This window comes from Chiroxiphia lanceolata, chromosome 1 (assembly GCF_009829145.1).
Source record: "Chiroxiphia lanceolata isolate bChiLan1 chromosome 1, bChiLan1.pri, whole genome shotgun sequence".
Classification (NCBI taxonomy): Eukaryota; Metazoa; Chordata; class Aves; order Passeriformes; family Pipridae; genus Chiroxiphia; species Chiroxiphia lanceolata.
In genome coordinates this window covers 145,707,950-145,723,681 of record NC_045637.1, presented here as the reverse complement: position 1 = coordinate 145,723,681, position 15,732 = coordinate 145,707,950, and the positions used below count along the sequence as shown (strand labels likewise).

The 15,732-nt window shown below is 38.5% G+C and overlaps 1 protein-coding gene across 4 annotated transcripts in view; it reads left to right on the top strand.

The window, feature by feature from the left end:
* ZMYND11 (zinc finger MYND-type containing 11) overlaps nucleotides 1–15,425 on the top strand; it is a 105,313-nt gene extending 89,888 nt beyond the window's left edge. For all 4 annotated transcript variants that reach the window (XM_032680427.1, XM_032680445.1, XM_032680454.1 and 1 more), the window contains 7 exons: nucleotides 490–567; nucleotides 1,120–1,238; nucleotides 3,097–3,304; nucleotides 4,952–5,020; nucleotides 6,861–7,133; nucleotides 8,203–8,388; nucleotides 13,035–15,425. In XM_032680427.1, the coding sequence (XP_032536318.1) occupies nucleotides 490–567; nucleotides 1,120–1,238; nucleotides 3,097–3,304; nucleotides 4,952–5,020; nucleotides 6,861–7,133; nucleotides 8,203–8,388; nucleotides 13,035–13,157 (1,056 nt within the window). In that variant the 3' untranslated portion in view covers nucleotides 13,158–15,425. The remainder of the gene's footprint in view (nucleotides 1–489; nucleotides 568–1,119; nucleotides 1,239–3,096; nucleotides 3,305–4,951; nucleotides 5,021–6,860; nucleotides 7,134–8,202; nucleotides 8,389–13,034) is intronic.
* The last annotated feature ends 307 nt before the right edge of the window (nucleotides 15,426–15,732 follow it).

Sequence of the window (15,732 nt, the reverse complement as noted above, 5' to 3'; positions counted from 1 at the left end):
TCGAATAATATATAATTGGACTAGAAATAATTGTACTTGGTAATATAAATTGAACCTGAGGTGAGATTTCTGCTAAATTCTGTAATTGGCACTTCCTCAACATTCAGAGGAGACAAAAAAATAAAGCTAGGGGAGCTGGCACACTTTCTCCTTTTGAACAGTTGAATTAATTCTTTCACAATGTACTTTAAATAGTTGATGAATTTTAAGAACTATTCTTTGCATTTCATCTATAATAGATCATTAATGTGTCAATTAGTCTCCTTCCTCTGCCTGGGTTTTCTGAAACATGGATAATGTTTCTGCAGCTTGTCTTTCATCCTCTCACAGCCCACCTTAAGTTTCACACCTCTAGTTTGCATGGACAGAAGTAACTCCACCAAATTAGCAGGCAGGGCTGAAACAATTTACTGCTTAAGAGAGAGGGATACTACTGGAGTCACATAAATAGGATTTGTTTGGCTTATTTACCTTTTTTTTCTTTTTCAGCTGGATGAACTGCAGCTTTGCAAGAACTGTTTCTATTTGTCAAATGCGCGACCTGACAATTGGTTCTGCTATCCTTGTGTATGTTGCTGACACAGATTCTTATTTGTTTGCTCTTCTGTATAAAAGCCTGCAGTTTTGGTGTCATTAACGCTCTGAATATTCCATTTCAGTGAGCTTGTTTCAAAAGCATGGTTAAGACTCTGTAAGCCTAGATATTTTACACAAGTGAAGTGTTGATTGAAGTTCGAAGCTCTAACAATATAGGTTATAAAACTTGGATATCAGCCAGTTACAACAGTTTCACAAGAAAATAAGGAGCTTACAGAAATAAAACTTTACTCCTGAATGAATCTATAAAGACAAGTTGAATTTCTAGGCTAAGATCTCTGTTTTCAATAGACGGTTATACCCTTTTTAGACTTTGATTTTTTTAAATTTTTTTTTTTACTTTGATCCAAGGAATTTATCTAACAGGGAAATATGTATTGTAAGAAGATAAAAATGAAAATAGCTCTAGACATAAACAGCAAAAATATTCTTAAGATACCAGCATAGTATTACAGCAAAATATTTGTGGGTGATATCAATATAATGTTTCATATCCAATAATAAGTACAACATTTTTTCCAGATACCTAATCATGAGTTGGTCTGGGCCAAAATGAAAGGCTTTGGGTTTTGGCCAGCCAAAGTCATGCAGAAAGAGGACAATCAAGTTGATGTTCGCTTTTTTGGCCATCACCACCAAAGGTAATTTTTTAATTCCACGTGTTGCTTTTCATAAACATTACTTAAAAGAATTTATCTCATCTATCATGTTGTAAATCCTGGCTTAGTTAGTTGCCAACATTAGAAAGATTGAATACTTGCCATAATTGTTTCAGAAAATTTAAATTTCAGTCTAACACATCCAAAGTGTCCAAATGGCTCAGAGATTCCCTTTCCACAGTTGCCATAGGGATGTTACTTAATGCCATTTTAATTAAAGACAGCAAGTGAACTTCAACTGTTTCTTCAAATCAGTGTCAGCCTGCTAATCCAGGCCAAGGTGAAAACTGGACAGAAATGTACTCTTACTACCAGCAGTATTGACTTTGTGCAATTTCTCGTCTGAGCAGATGATACACTGCAATTTTGTGTTTTAGTAACATAATATACATCACAAATGTTTGTGTCTCACTGCTAGAACATTGACAGAGCTCCTGCTGTGAGCCAGTTTGCAATTTCAGAGTCACTCTTTACATTGGAAACGTCACTCTTAGAGATCAGCTTTTACTTCCATCTGTAGTCATTTGTTCAGCATTTGGGGAGGGTTATAGTAGTGTTACTACAGTGGATACACTCATTTTGTTTTCTGTTTTATTTATATGCCTATAATGTGAAGAAAGGAGATATTTGGAATGTAATTCATGGTTGTTGGGGAGGTGGTATATTTTGGTGCATCCACAAAGGTCCTAGACAATTCTGTAACAGTATTTTATGAGACTGGTTATTTAAATTGCTTTTAGTGTAACTTGAACAGTATATAACGTTTTCACTTGTTAGATCAACTACTAAGAGTTTCTCATAGTCAAAAAGTGGGTAAAGAATCTTAATTTTTTCCTTCTCAATCACAGGATGATTTACCTTGAATTTGTTTGCAAATACAGTTTATTTCCTTAGTAATTCTGGCTTTAAGTTCACACTGTTTAAAACTACTTAATACAGTAACCTGACACCTTGCAAGTTCTTAAATGTGTGCTGATACAAAAGGCAAAGTACATTTAACTAGAGTGCCATTGCTTAGTTACTGGACTGGGGTAAAAGGATGAATTTCTGGGTGATGTAAGTTGGCATTGTTTCTTTGAGTTCAGTGAAATAAAATTTATCTTGCAAGAATTAAGAATCTGTCCACAAACATTTAATTTGTTACAGTATTTACTCTATTAGGCAGATGTGCATGGCAGTGATTCTTTTTCTTTAATGTCCAATGTTGCTGGGTGCTTGGTATAACCTTTCAAAATGTCAAGAGCTGCCCATCTAACTCTGTGAGGACTCTGAACGTATTTAAGAGGACAAAGTAACTTTGGAACCAAGTCACTGGCATGAATTCAGTCCAAAAGAGCATGACAGTCCCCACAAAAGTTCAATCCTGATAGTCTGGGGCCCAAACTGCAAAGTGTCTCTATTTAAGGTGATAAGTTGGTACATTCCTTGACAGTTTTAGCAAAGAGGTCAAGAGCTAAATTGAATTAACATATAAGCCTCCAGCAAAGATGTTTCTGTCTGACTCAGGGCATTTAGCAAGAGAACAGGTAGGAGATTTGACTGCTGTTGGTGCTGGGGGAGGTTTGTGGCTCATCAAAACTGAGAGAGACTTTCACCCATAGCACCCACAGCTAATGAGTATTTATACAAACAAAAATGTCTGTCAGTAGACATTTTGTTATTAAGCAGTCCTTTTTTTTTTTTTTTTCAAATGTCTTGAATTTAAAAAAAAAGTCTGAGTAAAAAGGAATTGTCAGTGATTGGCCACTGTGAAAAACTGCTTTTAAAGTCAGTTTCTCAGGTCAAAAGCCTTCATCTGTATTAAATGTTTTTGAACCTGTTCATAATGTGAATTCAAAAGGGCCTGGATCCCCTCTGAAAACATCCAAGATATCACAGTTAACATCCATCGGCTGCACGTGAAACGCAGTATGGGGTGGAAGAAGGCCTGTGATGAGCTGGAACTGCACCAGCGTTTTCTTCGTGAGGGGAGATTCTGGAAATCAAAGAATGAGGATAAAGGGGAAGAGGAGGCAGAGTCAAGTATCTCTTCCACCAGCAATGAGCAGGTGAGTGCTGCTATAATGTTAGCAATCAGCACAGTTTATTGATGGGTACAAAGATAGCATATTTTTGATTAATCTACTAATAAATTAGCTTTGTGCTCTGTCCACAGGTTTTTGAGGGCAATTCTCCCTTTGTTTTGTAGCTCAGTAATAGCAAGAATACAGATTTTCCTCTTTCCTCAGTTTCTTGGATGACCTCTCAGAAGTTTCAAAATATTTGTCTCTTACAGCACCTTGATGAGACAGAGCAAGATTTCTAAAGTTAAATAGGAATGTTCAGGTTAAATGTCATGGATATCAGATAGACTGAAACACTGCCTTCTTGGAGTCCCATCAAGGGACAGTCCTGTAGCTGTTCAGGGCTACCTTTTCACGAGTAGGTTCACTTCGTACTGTATTCTCCATTCAGAGTAACACAAACTGTGACATTTTCAGCAAGTCCAACTAAAGTTAGGTGCAAACGTTGCAGTTGAGGACCATGTGACCAGCAACTGATTAAAGTAATTAAAAGCAATTCTGCAGAACAAGAAAAATTACATTGCTTTTAACAAAGGCAAAGAGCACAAATGGCCAAGATACAAAACTTTGCAGTTCCATGTGGAAATTCCCTTATCACAGCTGAACCTCACTAGTCATTCATTGTTCAAGAGGGTGTTATATATTCACTATTACTGACTTGGCAGTAAGATTTTCATAGCTTGCAGGATGCTTCTCTGTATTTTTGGCAGCCTAGCAACATCTTTCCTTATTTAAAACCACTATCCTCTCTTTAAGTCTGTATTTAAAAAAAATCAGCATGTTTTGACCCTCTTCCTTTGTCCTTTTGTCAGACAGGTCTTTCACCCAATTTGGAGCTGAAAACTTAAGGCTTATAAAACTACAGTTGTTTAAGGGGATGCTCCTTCTCAAAGTGGATTTAGGGTTTTTTTAGCCTGGTTTGCTTAGCTAACCCTTTATAGCCCTTGTAATTAATGTCTTGTGTGCAGTCATGCAACTGTGTGTGATGAAACAGGAAAATGGTCACACATAAAAGATAACAGTGGCATCTTCCCTTTTTTTTTTTTGAAGTGTCAGTCATAGGGTCTGTGCCCATTTGCATATTATTTGTTCCATCTCAGCTTTTACTTCCATCCATCTTTTACTTGGTTAATCCTTATAACTATTTTGCTGTTTTCCTGGATACAGGAACATTTATTCTAAAGCATGAAGTTCTGTACCCCTCCAGTTATAATCAAGTCTGCCTAGTCTTACCATATTTACATTCCCTTTATAATCATTGCTGTTTTCTCTCATTGGACAAGATCTGATGTCTAATTATGGGTCACCGATATCAGAATATTTCAGAAAACAAGTGTTTGAGCTTGTGTGTTAAATGAAGGAAGGAATGATTAAGAGTATTTTATCAAATGCATATTGAATGTTAGAACATGTTCATGAATTTTGTTCCTTCATATAATCAGTCATCAGTGATAATGTGGAAAGTTTATTGTGTGCGCTTCTCATTTAAGAACAGTATTCAACTTTTTATCAGATACATTAAATAATTGTAAATAATCACAAATAAAAGGCGTGCTGGTCATGTTACAGTGAATGCCACTTATATGAACTGGTTTTTTGATTGCTTCAATATGCTTTTCTTAATGTTCACAGCTGAAGGTTACTCAGGAACCAAGAGCAAAGAAAGGACGACGTAACCAGAGTATGGAACTCAAGAAAGAAGTAAGTAACCTCAATTAAGATGTTTGTAGAGATAGCAAAGTACAAAAAATCCTACAAAAAAATTTAATAAGCACTCCTTCAATTTCAATCACCTTTTACTGGTTTTACAGTATTAATCTTGTAAGTTCCTGCCCCATAGCTTGGTCCTCCTTGCTAACAAACATAATTGTGCCTTGCACACACAAGCCACTTGTGTCATCATGGGAATATTCTGTATCGTGAATAAATCAAGTCAGCTTACAGCGTTCCTTTCTTTCATGACAAACTCAGGCTACTTAGTAAGTCTATAGACAGCAAAGAATTAGACTGTTAAGTTTATGAAATATCATATCCTCCTTTGTCTGTGGAACTTCCTTGTTTATCCCACGTGCACACGGAAGGATCCGGTAACCAAGGGCTGCATTATTGCACATGTACACAAGGGGGCAGTTACAGAGAGAGCCATAAATCTGCTTCCGAACTGCCAAGGACTTTTTTCCTGGCCTTGTTCCCGCTGCGTGTTGAACACTAAGAAAAATGTGCCCATGTGCCCCAGTCCTTGCAAGAGGACTCAGGATGCCATTACAGAGGAGGGTTCGGGTATTTTAGCAGCAGAATTCTCTAGGATGGTGCTGGTGGCTGAAATACAGGCATGACCGTTCCTAATGCCTGGGCACCGGCCTCCCCATTGTGTCTGATCCCACAGGAGGCACCTTCATTGCTGGAGGCAGCGACACACAGTTTGTGCTGTTCCCTGCAGCAAACAGTTTAGGATGTCTTGTCATTTTTATTGTGTTTTCTGACAAGCAAATGCAGTAATTTGCTTCTTTTATTTATTGTCTTAACATTTGCCTTCTTAGCTCTGCTCATATTTGGTCAGTGATCCAGAAGTCAATCACAGTTATCTCTTAGAGAGTGATTGATTGCAAAAGGGGATACACAGTCAGTCTTTTGATTTGTGTGAGCAGTGCCCCATCACACAGACAGGCACAAAATCCAGTTCTGAGCAAGGCTGATGTTACAAGGACTGTGTGCTTTGTCTCTGCACTGTAAAATGAGCCTTAAAACATCTAAGGTAAAAAATAAAAAATTATTGTTTGTGTCTTCAGACACTTCAAATATCAATAAGAGTTTTCAGGAATATAACTTTGATCTGTTCTACAGAGCAGGAGGAATTGGTGTTCCAGTGTAATAACACAGGCAGCTAAATTCAGTACAGTACATACAGTAACTATGACTTTTTTCTTGATAATTGTGTAATTATATAAAGCTTCTGTGGTCATCCAAGTCTAGTTCTGTATTATTGGAAGCAAGACGCAGACGCTCATTAGCCTTTCATCTTCAAAGCACCTTTGAAGTACTAATCAATCTTTGCAGCAGTTCTATGGAATCAGTGGAATATTATAGACTCCAGTGGAGCCTGTTGGGCCAGAGTAAGCCCAAAGTTTGCCAAAACAATTCAGGCACCTTGGCCAGGCAGCTACAGTCTCTTCAGGCAGAATGGTAGGGGGAAAAATTATCTACAGCAAACCTTTAGTAACGTCAAGGGATCTGCAGTGATTCAACAAACCCTCTGAGGTTTGTTGTACTTTTCGGGAAGTGAAGCTGATGAGTGTGGCATAATGATGCCATTTGTGTGCTTCCTTTTGGAGAGCCTGACAAAAGAGCCTATCCACTGTCATGTTGGTTTTCCTTGGGGATCCCACATCCCATTAGCAGTAAAGGTCTTTAACAGACACCTTTCACATTAATTGCTCTGGCATTAGTCATGAGATATTTTGTCTCAGGGGGAACTGTATAGTTAACAAGTTGACTTGTCTATTTTGATATCTGTATTAACAAGTTTGTTCTTCCTCTGTAGGAGCCAGAACCTGAAACTGAAGCAGTAAGTTCAAGCCAGGAAATTCCCACAATGCCTCAGCCCATTGAAAAAGTTTCAGTCTCAACTCAGACTAAGAAGTTAAGTGCCTCTTCTCCAAAAATGCTGCATCGGAGCACCCAGACCAGTAACGACGGAGTGTGTCAGAACATGTGCCATGACAAATACACCAAAATCTTTAATGATTTCAAGGACAGGATGAAAGCTGATCACAAAAGAGAAACTGAAAGAGTTGTGCGAGAGGCAGTGGAAAAGGTAACACTTGTCAAATACCACCTACACTGTTTTGAGGAGAGGAGAAGTGTAGATTTTTTTCACATTCTTTTCTATTTTTGTGACAAACAGCTGTAAGGAGATGAAAAAAATCTTTTCCAAAGAGACCACATAAAAATAGTCTCCATTATTGCTTTTTAGACCATTTCTATACCAACAGACCTACTTTGAACAGAAAACTCCTGCTTTTTTTTATTCTTTTCCGGTGAAATCAGTTTGTGATCCAAAACTGAAACTAATTGTCCATTCACGAGTATCTGTTTCCAAAGCCTTTGTCTCCATTGTCAAGTGTGATTCTAAACAATGGCATTGTTTAACTGTTATTCATAAGTAATTCTTCTTTGGTCAGTCTTCTAACCTAAAGATTGAATGGGATCACTGAAATTTGTTCAAATTTTCTTAACTAATAATAACCTTTTTAAAATTCAGTGTCTAAGCCTGACCTGATCACCTTTGGCTGGAGAGAGTAGGATGATTTAGAAGATGATTTGTCTGACCTCTCTTAAGTACCTGTCTTAAGATGAATTTCCTTCTAAATGAAGGAGTGTGGAATGAACCTAGGGAGTTTAAGTGTTTACCCTGTAGACTTAAGACACCAAGCTTTTAGATACCTGAGCAAGGGCAAAGGATCATTAACAATGAATACTAAAAGGTACCTCTTACTGAACTCAGAGATGTTCTATTTTGTATTTTCCATTGTGCCCTTGCTGTAGATATACATGCAATTGTAGATTTGGAAAAGATGAAATCTTTTTGTAAGACAAATTGATAAACTTGTAAACTGATCATTGACAAAATATACATAGAACCTATTTAACTAGTTTTGTAGATGCCTAGCAGAATAGAAATACAGTTACGTTTTTATTTTGAACATTTCTGAGATTGTTATAACTCTTAAAAGAGCACTTCTTGTTTTCTAAGTAGAAGAAATCCCTAATTATCTGATCTCTATGCACAACAGTAATAGAGTTTTAAAGAGTAGAGGTTTAAAGAAGAGACTTTTATTCCAATAGCTGTCCCTTGACTCGTTTTGCTGACTTTCTTATGGCAGCTGCGTACAGAGATGGAAGAAGAGAAAAGGCAAGCTGTAAATAAAGCTGTGGCCAATGCACAAGGAGAGATGGACAGAAAATGTAAGCAGGTAAAGGAGAAGTGCAAAGAAGAATTTTTAGAAGAAATTAAAAAGCTAGCAGGCCAGCACAAGCAACTGATTTCCCAGACCAAGAAGAAGCAGTGGGTAAGTGTCAAAAATTTATCACAAGAGAATAAGTGGAAGTGTATAATGCATACTGCAGGCCAATTGAAGGTGTTTTCTTCCTTACTTTTAACTGCACTACTCTTTCACTGGTCTTTCAGCTGTCAGGCCCTCTCCTTCATATTATTACTTTCAAATTTTCTCCAAATTTAAACTTTATGCTCTGATTACTTTCCATCCTAATTTGGTGGTGTTAACAGCACTGTCTACTCAAGCCCAGTCAGATGTTAGTATCAAAATATTTTTTTCTAAATGCAGTTTTACTCCATGTAAAACATGTTTTGCTTTATGTTCACACTCCTTTGATCTCAAGACCCCAGAGGGTACAATATCTGGCTGCATCAATTTGGATTCCCCTGTTAATAAGGCTGGTAGTGATATCCTTTTGGCTTTTTCCTCTTCTCGGTTTTTCTGCAGCTCTTTTATGTTCTTTTGTATTTAAGACATGACATTCTGAAATATATTTTGCTCCCTTGTTCTGTTGTTAAGCTAAATCTGTAGCATCAACTACAAAAAACCCATGTTGGTACGCCCTTTAGGAAAGTGAAAATAGACATCCAACTTACCATTCTATTACATGCCACAAACTTTTCTCTCGTTTTTTTGGATTGTGTCTCGTGTTTTCTTTTCAAGCCAGAAGTATGTTCTCCCTGTAATACTGTGCTGCCAGCCAGGAGCAGAGTGCAGGTGGAAATCGCTATGCTGAGGAGCTGTGAGCCTGGCACACACACAGACTTTGCTATTTCTTTTCTAGTTTTCAGAGAACAAGGGAATGAAATCCGTCATTCAGAAAGTTACACTGCACTGTGACAGCTGTCTATAAAACACAAGAGGGGTGGGCACAAGATTGGAATGCTGCCTTGGCCAGGTGGGGCTGGGAAGGAGCAGGAGCCTCCACGAGGTGGCAGATTGAGCCGAGGGACAGCCTGGTTTGCCTTCTGCTGTAAAAGGCTGTTTGCTGCTTCTCAGCCTCATTAGTTCCTGTGCTTACACATGAAACCATGGTCCCTGCAGGGAAAACTCTGCTCTGGAGAAGAGCAGAATAAATACTCAGGCGAGACAGTGGGTCACTGACTATCACAGTTACAAGTTTGGTTTTTGGAAAGAGAACAATTACTTCAAATGCCAGAGCTCCTGTAGAGTCTTTATTTCTGTTCCTCGTATAGATTTTATTGTGGGTGTTATGATGGTGCAGTGCTTGGGTCTCTGTCAATGAGAAATTTCCTCCCTGTCTACCTGTCTCTGTGGACCAGAAAAGTTATTTATGTCTCCATCTTGAACAAGTTATTGTGTTCAGTGTGTCACAAGCTGCTGTGTCTGCATGTGTGTGCTCGCCTGTGGCTCTGGAGAGGGAAATTGAATTGCCTTTGCCCACTATAGAATACATCAAATTAGCTCTCTTCTGTCAGAAGTCAAGAGCCCACATGTGAACTGTTGCCACCATGCAGTGACTTGGGCACAGTAACTTGTTTGTGAGTCTGGACTCTTAGCTCTCACTGCTTTTTAGTGCTTTTGAAGGCAGAATTTACAAAAGAGACTGATTAGACTTACTTTCATCTGCTCCAACGTCCTTTACCATATCCTTCAGCCTCATCAGAGAGTGCCCTGGTACCACATCACTGCATTTTATTATCATGCACATAAAGCTTCTTACCAAGCAAGACAATCAAAAATATAAATAGCATTTGACAGCCTTGCCCATTTCTGTGGCCTCGAACTATCTGTCAATCACCACCTTAAATGAAGGCATCATACAGGCAGCTGGTTTACATGCGACAGGAGAGGGAGGGTAAGGATAAAGACCTTTGCATTCAAGCTGATGGATTTGCCTGCCAACACACAGCCTTAGGCGGCTGGAGTTGGTCCAATTACACAACTCCCCGGTGACTTTTCCTTCAGTGGTACTAATGACAGTCCCTGGTGTGTAGTACTGCACTTGTATGCTGCTATTATAATGATACCTCCTTACCAAAATCTCATGTAATTAACACACGTACTAAATGAGTTTTGGTGGCTTTCCTTTTTAATTAGAAGCAGAGACCTCTGGTTTTGTGTAATGCAGATGTCTAGGCTTGGGAATACAGCTGCTATTATTCACATTATATTTGTCTTTTTCTCATGTCTAAAAAAAAAAATCCAGATGGGCTGAAGGGATCAATTTGCTGGTGGTACACAGGGACATGAGAAGATACGTTCACAGCCCTCAGGAGACTAACGAATAGTTAAAGAACAACACTTCCTGTTGCTCTAACCGGTCACAATCCCCTTGGCTTAGCCCAATTTAATTTTTATACCTCCAGAAAATCTGGGTCTAATATACAGATACCTCAAGTAAATAGCAAACAAAAGGAAGAAATTTAAAGGGAGGGATAAAATCATGAGATTATGCAGCTTGATGGGCTCCAGAATACAGGCTGGAGTGCTGGTCTTGACAATGTTTCTGTTTTAGTTTCTCCCAGTTCTTTTATTTGTGTATAATCCTCATTTAAATTGGCGCATAAGTAATTTCTATGGACAACTTTTGTTTCTTTCAAATTTATTTATACAGATATTTATTCTAAATCGCAACAGGTGGTTTTTAAGTGAATGAGCATTGTCTGTGATGTGTACTGTCTGAAACAAAACCCCAAGTGACTGATAATATTTAGAAAGAGGAAAATACAAAGAAAAGAGGAGGCCTGAGGCCAGCTGGAATTTTGCCTCCTGTGCCACATGTGCTGGTACCAGCACAGATGACACTATTTTCCTTTTGTAAGTGGAGATTTACATCCCAAACTTATGGCCAGCATATGTAAAGGGAAGTGCAGGACCCGCAGATCAGTTGTCCTCTCCTGTCTTAGGTTTTTTTTGATCTCTCCAAGCAAACAGATGTGAAGCTGGTCTCTGGGCCGAGACCCATGCTGTACATAATGGAGAGACACAGCTGTTCCCTGCACCTTTCCAGCAGATGATCCTAATGTCTCCCAGAGGCTTGTGGGCAGCCAGCAACATGAAAAACCAGGAAAACAGCTCTCGAGAGGACACTTGTTTGCAGACATTTCCACAAATAAACTTCCCAGGAGCTAAATTACAAAAAGAAAATGGAGTGGTTCCCTTCTCATGCAGCTATGGCAGTCCCTTTATTGCTGATGTAAATAAATGACTGTCAGTTTAACCAATGTAAATGTTGGCTTTCTTGGTTCTGTCTTTCAGTAGATTGGGTTGTTGTGTTTTTTTTGTTTTGCTTTAAGGCAGTTTGGTTTGTTTGCTTTGTAATTCTCTGTTTTATTAACAGCACTGTAGCTAGGCAGGACATAAAAAGTAAATTGTGTGTTATTCTGTGGTTTGATAACAGCCTCCACAGACTGTGTGATATCCCTCCCTCTGTTCCCCATCATACAATAAGCATTTCAGACTGGATTCCTAAGGATACTCTGATTTTGAGCAGACCAGAGTCAGAAAGACAAATCTGAGGTCATTAGAACCTGGCTCTCAAGGATGCAGAGTATGAACGGTACCTTTAGCAGCAATGCCACCCTAGTTTATAGAATTTTGTCAGAATGACACTTAATGCTTTTGCAGCACTCTCCTAAGGGGTGTAAACCCACTGGAACACAGGGCACATTGCCTGTGGGGTGCTGTACCTCCTTGATGACCACCCGTAGTGTTGACCAGCATGTTGTGTTTCCTTTTTTAGTTCCTCAGAGATCACAGGGTTGTTTTTCAAGTCGCTCTTCCAACTTTCCCAGAATACTGGAGGTGTTCTGTGTGTTCTGAAGTAGAAATCCTCTTTGCTGCAGCACTCCCCAGACCCAAGTAATTCTGCATAAACCACGGGCTGTGCAATATCTTTCTTTCAGGAGTATTGTGCCATCCTGGCAGGCATGACAAGGGGCAAGAGCCCAGGTAGCCATCCTGTGTCCAACAGGCCTTCCCTGGTTTCTGGAAGACTTGGAGGAAAAGGCACTTTTCTGATCTTCTCAGTAGCACTGATGTAGCACGAGGTTTCCTTCTCAGGAGATTGCAATGCTGTCTGGCAGTCAGCAAACCCCAGTGACAGTGACTTCCTTGCAGACGTACCCTAAATGGGCTATAACAAACCACTCAGTAACAAATTATTCTTGTCTCCTGGGATGTTATTGTTGTGACTTTTGAGATTTTCCTAACCGAAAAGGATCTTCCCCAGCAACCTCTGGACAGGTCAGGCTTGTAAAGAAACCTCGGAAACACCAATTTTCAAGCTTGCACAGAAGCATTCATGCCAGAAGTGCCTGTTGATTTATTGTAGCTTTTAAGACATAGATCAGGGTTCTATTACACAAATATAGGGTAAAAGATGTTTCCTGCACTGTGTGGCTGAAAAATGTCAGTCCATCATCCTGGGAGATGAGTTTTCTTAAATGAGAGATGACTTTTTGAAAAGCAATAATCCAGTCTCTGGTAAACATGAAAGCGTTGTGCAGATTTGCTAAAGATTGCTGCTTCACTCAGCACGTGTGAAAAATGCCCTCCTGCCTCTGGATGCCCCAAGCATAAATAAAAGAGAGGCCCTGCTCTGCATGTACTGGTGCATCCATGGATGTGAGTGAGAATGGTGGTGAGGAGGGATCCTGCCAGGGTGGTAATCCTATCTCATTTGTTCTCTCCAGTGCTACAACTGTGAAGAGGAGGCCATGTACCACTGCTGCTGGAACACTTCCTACTGCTCCATCAAGTGTCAGCAGGAGCACTGGCATGCTGAACACAAACGTACCTGCCGCAGAAAAAGATGAAAGAGTTATTCCTCCCCCAGAACACCACCCCGATGATTGCTATTCTCAGACACAGCGGTTTTTGTTTCCAAGAAGCCAAAATTGTTTAGAATTTGCTTCCCATTTTGCACCAGCCTTTAAACACTTTTCGTAAAAGAAATTTTGCACAAGTAATTTCAGTCTTCTGTTCGATGCTCCTCCAAAATTTTGGCGGCGAAATAAATTTAACATCTGTGGGAGCAGGTTACTTTAAATAATTTTAAACTAGAGGATTTGTTGCATTTTCAGCAAATTTTAAAACATTTTTAGGTTTTACAGAGATTTTAATCTTTAAAAACAGCAGATCTATAAACAGAAAAATGATGCAAGTTTAACAAAAGGAACATGTAAAAACTAGATCTGAATGTAAGAAGTACAGAACTGTTTCAGAAAAACGAAGCATACTACCTTGATGTAACATTTATTTCTTAACCTTGTTGAGCTGGTTTTGTTCAGCTTAATTTTACTGTTTAAAGGCATTATCTATTGGTTATACCAGTGGGTACATGATTGAATTTAGGGAACAGGGTTGACACAGCAGGTGCTAGTCCTGCGTATTTTTTCTTAAATATTTCCCAACTGTGTTTTATTTTCATTATTTCTTTTCAATATATAACTTTTATAACAAAATATTAGCTTTGATCTTGTAGTTTAAAATCACAGGGAACTGGGGTAATCTTTTACTGAGCTGGATCTTAGAGAAAAATGAATATTTAAATTTTGAAGTTTGCACATTTCATCTTTGTCCTAACATGAGTGCTTGTAACAAGAATAAGAAAAGCCAAAAAAAAACCAACAAAAAAACCCAACTACCTTTATTCATACTCGAAATTATGAGGCATAGAAATTACTTTACTGCGCCCCCTTCAGCCTCCCCAATCCAATGTCATTTGACCACCTATGATCTGGTGTCACCTGGTCCATCATAACTTGATAATAAAAGGAGAAAAAGCACTTAAGTTTCACAGAAGCCGTTATGTTTGTAGTAATGGGTCATTGCCTAATAATGAGCTCCATCACTGTACTCAGAATGAAGAATAATGCATGTTAATTTTCTTGTATTAAAGATGCCGTGATTTGTAAAAAGTCTGTATTTTGCGGAATGTCTGGATTAAGAAGCATTACCAATAGGAATGGATCGATAGTTGAAAAATTATTTTCTTTTTGTTTGTTTTATATATAGATATATGAATTGCATCCATGTTCAGAGACAATTTTTTAAATAGATGTAAAGCTTACTTAAATAGCTTTTCTTTTAAAGTGTCTCCACATTTTAGTTTCTTTCAAAGATTGGTCTTAGACTGAGTCATATGCCCATTAATCATCCAGCTATTTTTTGAGAAGTTAGAGGAATAATTTGTAAATATTTATTTAGATCTTTGATATTTATTGAAAGCAATTACATGATGGAACGATGGAAGCTGAAGAATCAGGAGGAAAGCCTTTTAAAAAGTTTTCTCTAGGATTTGTCAGGGTCATTTTAAAGACGAAAATATTACTAAGACTTCTGTGAACTACCACTGAAATCCTGACCTTTTTTACTTACAGTGGTGATATAAGTTAATTGACTAGATACCGCCAAATAATGCCCAATATGTTGCAGAAATTAAGTGGTAAGTTGATTGGAAAAAATAGTAAGTAGATGGTAACTTGTATTACCACAGCTACCTTATTGCCTGATAAATGTGTAATTAACTTTTGTCGCCTCTGTGTTGTGACTGTAAAACACTTCACAACTAAAAATCAATCTTGTTCAATTACTTTACAAGTTCCAAAACTTCGATCCACCCCTATGAAAGCAAGTTATTGTGGAAATATTTTTGGTGTAAAATCATTCCAGAATATGTAATATTTAACTGATAGCTGCATGAAAGTAAGATTCGTGTTACTTTGGCTTTTTTGTCTCTGTTGACACGGTTGCACATTTCCAAGTTACTACAGCGTGAAAACTGTGTGTTTTAAAGAAAAAAAACAAAACAAAAAAAAAAAAGATTGTGGCCTGGTTTTGTATAAGTTTTAGGTAAAATTACAATTGATTGTTTTAGGAATCATGATTTAAAAATAATTTTTCTGCAAATCATAAAGCTATATTAAAGTGTTGAGCTTAGCCACTATGCACATTGTAATTATTCATTGTGGCTGTCCAGTTTATGATGCATTCTGGCATTTTGTAAGCTGCTCTGACTAGCAATATATAGAGTCATTTAATGTGTTAACATTGGTTAATAAATGTATTTAAAAAAAACTTCACTGAAAGTGTCTGTGTTGATTTTGACCAGTTGTCATCATGCCCCTGGGTGGGCATGGGTGAGGCTGCTATTTTTATTTCTCCTCACCTAGAGAAGCCTGGGCTGTGGACAGGGGAACTGTGCCTGAACTCTCAAGAACCTTGCTCCTGACTCAAGGGGAGCTGGCAGGGCCATGGGAGGGCTTCAGCATTTAACGTGGCTCTCGGCAACCTTCAAGGATTACATCCATCATGTTCTGCTTTTAATGCCAGATCCTGTGCTGCCAGAAGCCAGGCTGGGGCTCGCAGCCCCCCTTCTCCCTGTGCTTC